Consider the following 10,609-nt stretch of genomic DNA (forward strand, 5'->3'; position numbering starts at 1 on the left):
TCTCCCATCATCTGCTTTCAAACCCAAGAAACTGACCATATCATATGCTGATTTTAAAGGTTCACAACAAGAATATCCCTCTTTGATAAAGTCAACACATTCACCTTGCACAGGTGAGCCTTTAAAATACAGTGCGTCATATTTGACTGACAGCTCGAAACCAAACAATCCTCTCTGAAGCGCCATCGCTCCTCCCTGGCCGAGCCAGTTTCAACCAATCGCGTTGCTTTCCTGCAGTTAGACCCCAATGCCCCTTCTTGCTACAGTTCCCGCAGAGTAAAAGTCACGTTGGAACGAAAGGGGAGAGCTATCCACTTACAGCTGCTGTCAGATATTCGATCGCGTTTGCATGGCGAGGAGGTAACCTGATCGGCTAAAGGCTTGCCGAAACCAGGGAGGAGTGACTTACCAGGAAGGCTTGAAAAATGTCTTCTTCCCTAGTAGAAGTCACAACAGCAAATGACATCAAGAAGGAAAATGTGAAGACGGACAAGCGAGAGTGCATCAAGCTTCTGGCGCTGGATACCGCGGAGTTGTCTATGGAGCGCGCCACTTCGAACACTGATGCGGTCCACACTGAACTTCTAGTGAGCGCGACTTCCTCGCTGGCATTTTCGCCGGAGCAAGTAGCGTGCGTCTGTGAGGCACTGCAGCAGGGAGGCAATGTGGACCGGCTGGCCAGGTTTCTATGGTCCTTACCGCAAAGTGACTTACTACGCGGCAACGAAAGCATCCTGAAAGCCCAAGCCCTTGTTGCTTTTCACCAGGCTCGGTACCAGGAGCTCTACAGTATTTTGGAAAACCACAGCTTCAGCCCGTCAAATCACTCGTCGTTGCAAGACCTGTGGTACAAGGCACGGTACACCGAGGCAGAGAAAGCGCGGGGGAGACCCCTGGGCGCAGTGGATAAGTATCGCCTGCGGAGAAAATACCCTCTCCCTCGGACTATCTGGGACGGGGAAGAGACAGTTTACTGTTTCAAAGAGAGGTCTCGAAACGCGTTGAAGGATTTGTACAAGCAGAACAGGTACCCTTCTCCTGCTGAGAAAAGGAACCTCGCTAAGATCACAGGACTCTCTTTGACCCAAGTTAGCAACTGGTTCAAAAACAGAAGACAGAGGGACAGAAATCCTTCCGAAGCACAATCGAAAAGGTGAGAAAGAAAAGGGCCGATCACATAACAAAATACTCCCGCATTACTAAATAGCTCAAGTATAGACTGATTGTCTGCATTTATATTAAGCAAATCTGAAGTTGTTTGAACAAATAAGGCTTGCAAAGGAACGGCGTAAACATAGCTTAGTGCCTATACTGACACCTTCTGCTGTTACCCGTCCTCTTATTATTGCACACAGCTCACTTTTTGCGTAGCTTGACAGCGTTAATTATTATCTTAGCTTAATTACGAAACTAAGTGTGCGTAAAAGCACGCTACTAATGTTTTGAAATATGAGGCGGTTGTCATTCAGATCGGGTTTCACACGACTAGTGTAGCTAGGGCATGAGACCAAAAGCAACAAAAATGACTCTTCCAAAAATCCTAAGCTTATTTAAATTGGTTTCTATTTTTTAATTAGTTCTTGATTATATGTCTTTTATTTACTTGGAATTCCCATAAATATTTAGACTTCACTGTGTCACTGAACCCACTTTTTTTGTTTTTGTTTTACCACAGCACATAGGCTAAATCATTTGCGTATTTACTTTTTCTCTTGAGGCAAGGGGAATCGGGAAAGCTTCCTTTGAGCTTTTCATTTGGTAATCCCCCACCCCCAGACTGATATTCTTCTTTTATGTTGTCTTCTCTGTGAACAAAGCACGCGCGCACCTGGTGGAGGTGACCTCTCTCTCTCTTTCTTTATGTCTGTCTCTCTCTCTCCTTTACACACATACACTAACACACACTCACACACACACACACACACTCGTGAAAGATGATGTCAGGAATTGCTACGCATTAAAGGACTTTTGCAATTCATTGTCATGACTTGTCCCTCGTTTAATCTAAGTAGTCTACTTTGAGGACAATGGGCTTAAACTGAAATATCTGGAAGTTAAACGAACTTTATTTCAGGAACAGACTTCTTTTCTATTTTTGAAGGAGGGGCAGCTGTTTCGTTTTCTCGTGAAATATTGCTGCAATATAAACTTAACCCCCCATTTTGACATAGTATAACCGGTCAGTTTAGTTAAAAAGCACATAGTCACGGAACTCGTTACAAATAAAAGTCTTTGACCATTTGTGTTGTCACGCTGAGACCGTTGGCATTTGTCACCCCGATATTTATAGCGCCAAATGGTACGCCTGTCTTGGCTGGTAGTTGAATGGTTGACGTTATGGTTGAAGAAGAATTATTTTAGGAACAAATGTTCCTTTTAGACCATTGGTGAAACCGCATAACAGTTGGCTATTTCAAAAACGGAAAATTAATAATCATAGTAAATTATCGAATCAAGTTCTTTCAGAAGTATTATGTTTGAAATAATCTATGAATGCAAGCAAAAGCTGTTCACTTGTTAGTGAATAATTATTGAAATTAATGCGAAACAGCTTTGGACTCAATACAATTTGAATGCTATAAAATGTGCTACACAATTGTAGGTCTCCACCAAAGACCTCCAGTCAAATATCCTCCACACTCCAAACAGTTTTCTTTGAAACCATTTCTCACTTTGTCTTTCTTTCCCAATCGTTCCCTCTAGTGAATCTGATGGCAACCACAGCACCGAGGATGAGTCTAGCAAAGGGCAGGAGGAGCTCTCTCCCAGGCCCCTCTCAAACTCCTCTGACGGAACCATCTCCCATGGAGGCCTCCCCCTTCAAACCAGCTCTCTGGACAGTGGGGTCATCATCCAACAAATAGGAGACATCAAGATGCCCCCTGGATCCAGCACCGGGGTGCTCTTCAACGGGAACCTGGTGACGAGCAACAACTCCACCGTGTTCCACAACGGCGGCTCGTCTTACCTCCAGGCCCCCAGCAACATCCTCTTCAACGGGCTGAATCTTGGTGTCCAGCCCCTGGCCTTCAATCCGCTGCGGCCCTCTGGAGGGGTGCAGCTGGGGGGCTCTGGTGTGGACATGCAGATGCAGGCAGCCCAGGAGAAGGGTCTGGGAGGGTCTGGCGTGGACTCGGGCCTGCAGTACGCCTCCTACCCAGACTGTGTGAACGGGTCGGAGGTGAAGCTGGAGGGGGTGCACAGCATGGGGGCCCAGAACGGGGGTTCCTCAGTCTTGACGTTCAGCTCCTCCTCGGGGGCTCTGCAGCTGGGAGGTTACAGCCTGGTTCAGGTTCCCGGTGGGGTCGCTGACAGCGACGGCTCCGCGCTTCTTAACAGCACGGTGGGCCTGCCCTCCCTGCAGCTCTCCACTGGATCCTCCTCTGCTCTTTCACAAGGTGGGTTCACAACACCTTGAAGTCGATATACTGCTTTGTCCAAGCTTGTTTTGGCCCCTTTATTACTTTAATTCTTTCAGGACTATTTTAGGAGCACATTCGATTTTCACATTCATTTTTGTTTTATTGAACTTCATTTTATGTCATTTTATGTCCATCACTGATTCAGTTTCTATATTTTATACCTAACAATTCAATACAAACAAAATATATTCTCCGTCCAATCCTATACTACAAGCCTACATGATATCATGACAACAACCCCATTTCCCCTTCTTAATAATGTATGAGTAGGCAGAAGGTTAGTCATCCAGACTCCAGTACACTTAATATGATTGAGATGAGTTTAGATTTAACATGACTGACTCTGGGTTTGAGCCCAGAAGATTGTTACTAAACACAATGTTGAAGGAGGGTCTCTCTTGCTTTCTTTCTTTCTTTCTTTCTTTCTGTATCTGTCTCTCTCAGACACACACACACATTTAACGGGGGGGGGGGGGGTTTGGTGGTCCTCAAACTCCAGAGCACGTTCTGAAGTCATCATCACTCATCATCATTACACACTCTCTAGTTATCCAGGGGAGAGAGGAGGGGAACACGTTTCAGACAATCACATGGCCCCAAATATGCACTAACAAGGAAGAAGTCGTTATGGTACTTTAGTAGCTAGTAGTTAGTAGTTTGACATAAGGCAGACAATCCATGCCACGGCAACAAAAGAGAAAAACACCTTCCTATTGGCCGTAGCAGGCTCTACATCAAACCTCTGCTCTCCCGAGGCTCTCAGGGTCAACTCTGAGAACTATGAAGTGTGTGAGAGATACAGCAGAGGTTTCAAGTCGATTCCAGTCAAAACATAGTAAAGTCCGAATGAGACCAGAGTTTTTGAAAACGCCACAGAGGATGAACGGATGGGCCGACCACGAGACGACACAAAACCACGTTTGTAGATCAAGAAATTCAAAAAAGCCATGTGCTGACCTGTTCTGTGTTTACCCCAGGTACCCTCCAAATGAACAACATAGCGGTTAGCTCCTCCAACGAGGACTCCTACCAGCAGCAGACACAGCATCAGGACAAAATGACCTTGACCCCCCTGCACCCCAGCACAGTGCTCTACATGGGCACCACGGGTCAGACCTCCATCAAGAAGGAGCCCCTGGAGGGTGGAGGTGGAGTGTACTCCTACCACCATGGGCTTCACCTGGACTCCATTGGCCAGCTCAGCTACACCTCTGGCTCCGAGGAGATCCCCTCCAGCAGAGGGACGCCCCCCACCACTGATGTCTCCACGGTCAGCTCGTCCAGAGCGGACCCTGAGGTCTACACCACTCTGACTGTCAGCACCCCACTCATGGCCCACACAGACCCAGCCGGCCTCCACCTGCATCCCACTGAGTACATCAGGGGCCACAACCAACAGGCTTCCACGCACCTACTGGGCTCCGGCATGAACAGCAGCTACATGGAGGTGTCGGAGGACAAGGGAGACGGCACGGGCCAGGCCGGGGGGAACCACATGGGGCGGGTCATGTGTGGGGAGATGGAGCCCACGGAGGAGAAAGAGCTGGCCAAATTACAGACAGTGCAGATGGATGAGGACATGGCTGACCTTTAACCTGTGACCTATGACCCTACATAAGCACTCGTATCTGCTCAAACAGTGATGTGGTGAATCTTTTTACTTTCGTGTGTGTGTTTTTTTTTTTACCATTCATTTCCTATAAATGTTAAGTTATTTGCTAATGTTGCGTTCGGTTACTTTACAGTGCACTCAGACATAACCCCCTTTACCCCACCCCAAGACTGGTAACATGAATTCATACACATCTTGTTTTTTAAAGCCCCTTAATCTTTCCTTAACATCTAACAGATGTAAGAACCAACTCTTATTTTCATATTGCAGAGGTCATTTGCATGCTTTTAAACCATGTTTTATGTGTGCATTTTATATAGACAACACCTGCTACTTCCTGTTGAGAGGATTTGATCCACTGAGGCAGGTGTTGGAATGTCAAGTCATGTGACCAGGATGTTCCTCCAAACTAAATGCGTCATCTGGGTCAAACCAAAAAGGTCATTTGGTAGGGGGGAAGGGTGAGAGCTATGTGGAAATGTTCACTAAAAAACCACTTCAGCTGCACTGCACAACTGCATACAAATAAAGCTGTGTGCGGTAGTCATGGAATTATGCAAGTACGCTCTCCAACAAGCACCTACAATCCTTGGAACTCTTTCCAAACCTTCTCTGTATCATCATCCTGGCTTTCACGATGTGTATTGTATCAAGTAGGCTGAGTGACTCAAAACGAATGTGCCTTTCTGCCCTACACTGTAGAATGTCAGAATGTGTTGACCCGCGTCCGGATTTGCACTACCAAGGTCCCAACACTACCAGAGAATACTGTACTCATCTTGGAATGTGAGAATGACAGAGCAAACCTCATCAAACACAGCGCCACTCGTTAGGTATTAATAAACCAATTTCAAGCTTTAACAGGTGCTGAAGAAAATACTCAAAAGCAGTGTAATAGACCTAGTATCTCTCATAAACTGCTGCATTTCATGGAAATTTCTAATCTAATTGCCACTGCTTTATCCCATCAATCTTCCCATTTTAAAGTGTTTCTCCAAATCAAATTGTATTTTTCTACTGAGTTAAATGCAAGCACATGTCAGCGTAGCAGCGGTTAGTGTCTGTATGGACACAGCAGGAGACCCTGTCGAAGCAGAGCCGAGCATCTCATCCTCACTGGAGTGCTGCTCGTGTACAGAGGAAGACTTCGGCTGTGTCCTTTATTCGAAAAAAAGATCACGGTCACCTGTGCCTTTTCATTTTGAACGTTCTTAGTAACAAAGACTGTGACTGCAGAAGTGCTGTCACACCTTTTTTGACTGATGTGGAGACAGTGACATCACAGGTCCTTTGATGAAGGCTACTCCACCTTTTCTGTCAGGAGAAATGTCCCTTACGTTTTCGTGGTCATGGGTAAAGAAATATATTTTGAGATCTTCACAACAGATTAGGCAAATGCGACAGAGATTTACTCTATATTCAATTTGCCCATCTCTAAACCTCATGTATCGAAAAGAAAAGAATGAGTGTATACATGTTCACCTCCTTTGTAAACCTTCCTAACCCAAGCCCACATTCAGTAGGAGAATGCTACCAAGGGCATTTCTTCTATTTGCTCTGACATCATATACCAAAAATGAGCCATGGACATTTGGTAACAGAGATTGTTTTTGCAGTTTTTTTTATATCTTAGCTTGAACTGTATGTTTGTAATCTGAAATGACGTGAATGTATTTTTCTAAATCTCCATACCACATTAAAAGTTTATATTTATAAAAATACAAGTCAGCTCTGTTGTATTATGTTTCCTTTGCACACATATAACCTAATCTGGAGATAATATCTGGAGACATATCTATGATATCTGGTGTGTATAGTCCTGTGCGTCTAAAGTGAATTATTTACTAGACAGAATACATACCTCTAAAAAATCTTAAATAGCCGAACTAAGAGGATGAGGAAATAACAAGCATGGAGCAACCCATCCAGCCGAGAATTGCTCTCTGCAAACCGGTAGTGATCGTTTGCACATGCCTGGCAACCTGGAGTTCATTAGCCCTCCTTTTCTCATCTCAGCCCCCGTAATTCAAATAAACAGCAATGAGATTTCCAGAGGTACTGCTCTGAGGGGTGGGGGGTCCTGTGTTCCCCACAGCCCTGTCCAAGGGCCTTCTCCCTGGGCCAGCGCTGAGCAAGCCCTCCCTGTCTCCCTCACCCAACATATGGAAGAACTAATCTGAAGTGCTGTCACTCACAAGCACTGGGTCTCTGTCCAGAGAAGGTCTGAATGGCACTCATAGCTTTGGGGGATTGTCTATGATTTTCCGCCCAGTTCTGACTCACATCTACAGGCTCGCAAGAATAAAACGAGGTAGATGAGATGAAGAGATGGACAAACGGTTGGATGGACGGATTTCTGGGAACACTGCAGTGTCTGGGACCGGACTGCAGACCTTGTCTTAGTACTGTGTGTATCCTTGTTAGAGGAATTATGTGATCTGCCGATGACCCAAATAAACAGAAGGTGTTTGTCCCGGCTCACTCAATAGTTGAGGATCGGGGAGAGAAAGAGGGAGGGCAGGAACGAGAGAGAGGCAGCAACCGGTGTAAAGTTACCTGTGCACAGGTGACCTTGTCGCCATGGGCATTGGATTAGCTGATTGTTAGGTATCAGGTGACACCTCCTGTAATATTGAAGAGGGTGAAAACGTCTTTGTTGGAGCTCAGTACAATGGCCCATTGGCAACGGGAGCCCATGTTCTGCAGGTCTCACGGGGAGGGGGCTACAGCAAACTCCAAATTCCACCTTTTCATTGTGCCTGTAGATTAGAGAGGAAAAGAGCAGCTATTCAGTACCTGTTATAAACTATTAAACCCAACATAGTCCTGTTTTAGTATGTGGAGAGTAAAAATATATATGTGTATCATAATTATATAAACATTTTAAAGTGATTCAAACTTATACTTTTATACTACCGGATTTTGAATTTAGAGGAAATTATTCAAAAGTTACTATTTGCCATGTTGTTATGTTTAGTGCAATACCATACCAAAAAGAGGAGCAAGTCAAATACTGTAAACGGATCATTTTATCGACAATTCAAAACGTGCACTGTAAAGCATGGACGGACGAGCAGTAAAAACAGGGAACCCCCCAGAACTGAGGCCTTATTAAAAACGGTGACCTCTGATCTTTTGGATGGTTTCAAAGCTGACATTTAATGCGGCGCAGCAGACTGCAAGCCATATGTAACATGACCTGGGGAGCGCAGTACTCTTCTGCTCCACGTTCCACTAATGAGAGGGCAGGGGTCGCAAAGAGCTGCACCGCTCCACCAGACCCACCACTACCAGTCTATGGGCTGCTTACGTTTATATACCTTCAAAATTAAATAGCTTTTCGGTTATTAACACTCTAAAAAGTCCCATATAGGCTAAAGCTATTTAAATACAAAATAATGATAAAATATTTTTTTTAAGGAATAATTTTTGTCTGTGCCTTTTTGTAAGGTTCCAACCGTCACTCATACCCTTTTCAGGTCAGAGAGAAAAATGTAGGGATCAGTACAGCACTTGACGGACCTGAAAATGGTTCTATAAGTAACCGATTTTCAGATGGTTCTTGTTATAAAAACCTTTTTTGAATTTAGCTACGGAAAGACTGGTATAGGCCCCTCGGTCGTCATCTCAAATATATCGCCATGTTCTCACGATGATTTCCAACCTAATAGTGTTTGGCAATACGAATATATTTTTTCAGTATCGGCTACCTATATGAGGTGATATGGAGCGTGAGAAATATCTGTAGGCCCTACCTGCTTCATAGTCTAGTCCATCATCTACTTTAGAACGGAAAGGTGGGACCTTGTAAGATTCAATTGCTGATTCTGGACTATAGGGCAACGTCCAACATGTGTTGGATAATGGTGTAAATGTGCTCTTGCGGACCTGCCCCAAATGTGCCATAACGTGTGTGTGTGTGAGTGTGTGTGAGTGTTTGTGTGTGCGTGTTCGTGTGAGTGTTTGTGTGTGCGTGCGTGCGTGTGTGTGTGAGTGTGGGTGTGTGTGTGTGTGTGTGTGTGTGTGTGTGTGTGTGTGTGTGTGTGTGGGCGTGCGTGCGTGCGTGTATGTGTGTGTTCCCCGCTGAAATGGGATATGGTGAGAGAGACGCACCAGCTGGGAGGCTACATCGTGTCCACAGCACACTGGTCAAATGTATTTCCCTGCGAAACACTTTGTAGCAGCAGCAACGCAGATAAGACTATTGAGAAGTTTTAGTTTCTGAGTGGCATAAGACCGTGACAGTTATTTTTGACGTTCCAAGTTGCACTTTCAAAATCAGGGAGGAGTCATGCTGCATTCTGTAATACAGTCAACATGAAGCTTTTTATTTATTTTTACTCGATTGAAAATCTAAATCCACGGTTTGTAAAAGGACTGAAATAAATGGGCATAGCACTGAGTATCAAGTCATCCTATTCAACGGTTCGACGTTGTTAATAAGCTGGCGCCCCCTCCCTGCCAATGGGCACAAAAAATAGGCTATGTTAAGACAACACCTGTATCGTCAACTGAAATGCTAAATCATAATTTCGTCATAAATGTGTACGTTGTTCTATCTCTGAACTAAGTATTTGAATACGCCTAATCATCCAAAAATATTATCCAACAAATTATCCTACAAAATCTTTGCAAAAAAAGGATATAGGATAGTCTAGTAGCCTTTTCAGGCAGAGATCATGGGCTATGCTACAGTATAGGCTCGTTGGTCTGTGTTGGTGTGGGCCTCTGAGAAAAATAAGCCATAATGATTTTGATGGGGGGTGACCGCAGTGCTCTTGTACAAGGTCTAATTTTCCAACATGACAGGAAACTCTGTTAAGCTGATAATTGCGGCTCCAATTTCATTTAACTCACTCATGTCAACAGTTGTGTTGTGTTTTGTGCATGCGTGGAGCAACCGTTTCAGTGTATTTCACGAATGTGTCACTTAAGTTCAAGAGATCTGTCTCTGGAAAATTAATAAATGTGATGTGGCCTAATTCCCGTCCAGGAAAATGTGCAGGCCGGGTCTAAAGGAAGGCCTATACCGGCCATTTTTTTGTGGGGGGGGGGGGGGTTCTGAAAAACTTTTCTCTTATTATGCCTCAAATCAATGTTAATATACAAAGCCCATACAGCCCTCTAGGCATTAACCCAACTCAATATAAAAAACGCGCTAAAAACTACACTGATATGATAGACGGACTATATGGTTTTCTTGAATGGGTGAGAAATTTCAAGCTATCTTTTAACTGAAAAAACAACATTATGATATTGGTTGATTCAATTTACCAGGTCAAAAATCCTGAAACGCCGCTGGACTGCAAAGCATACATTCCACATTTTCAGTCAAATTGAACAGTATAGGCATTGTTCCAGTCAACAGCTGAAATAGCACTTTTGATTTAGTCCTAGCAGAAACCATCTGCTATAACTTGTGTGAACTGGCCTTCTTGGACTTTCATTTTTCTTTTTCCTTAAGAAAAAAGGCTCACAACGAAACAGACTGTTTGATATAAGATATGGTGACATTTTTATAAAGTGCTTTCTCGGGATGTATTTGTGTGGCTTTTTTCTTTCTCTATCCCTTCCC

At 44.4% G+C, this 10,609-nt stretch overlaps 1 protein-coding gene across 1 annotated transcript; it reads left to right on the forward strand.

The window, feature by feature from the left end:
* Positions 1-249: 249 nt before the first annotated feature.
* On the forward strand, positions 250-6,758 carry LOC134026743 (homeobox protein SIX4-like). The gene is made up of 3 exons (XM_062469675.1): positions 250-1,153; positions 2,704-3,398; positions 4,400-6,758. Exons 1-3 carry the CDS (start codon positions 426-428, stop codon positions 5,014-5,016), a joined length of 2,040 nt encoding a protein of 679 aa, XP_062325659.1. The 5' UTR covers positions 250-425; the 3' UTR covers positions 5,017-6,758.
* The last annotated feature ends 3,851 nt before the right edge of the window (positions 6,759-10,609 follow it).

This window comes from Osmerus eperlanus, chromosome 9 (assembly GCF_963692335.1).
Source record: "Osmerus eperlanus chromosome 9, fOsmEpe2.1, whole genome shotgun sequence".
In the NCBI taxonomy this organism is placed as follows: domain Eukaryota; kingdom Metazoa; phylum Chordata; class Actinopteri; order Osmeriformes; family Osmeridae; genus Osmerus; species Osmerus eperlanus.

What these genes read in the sequence shown, in the direction of transcription:
- LOC134026743 (XM_062469675.1), top strand. Translation starts at nt 426, where the DNA reads ATGTCTTCTTCCCTAGTAGAAGTCACAACAGCAAATGACATCAAGAAG. An exon ending in TCCGAAGCACAATCGAAAAG is followed by an intron (nt 1,154 to 2,703) that starts GTGAGAAAGAAA and finishes CGTTCCCTCTAG; the next exon opens with TGAATCTGATGGCAACCACA. An exon ending in CTCCTCTGCTCTTTCACAAG is followed by an intron (nt 3,399 to 4,399) that starts GTGGGTTCACAA and finishes TGTTTACCCCAG; the next exon opens with GTACCCTCCAAATGAACAAC.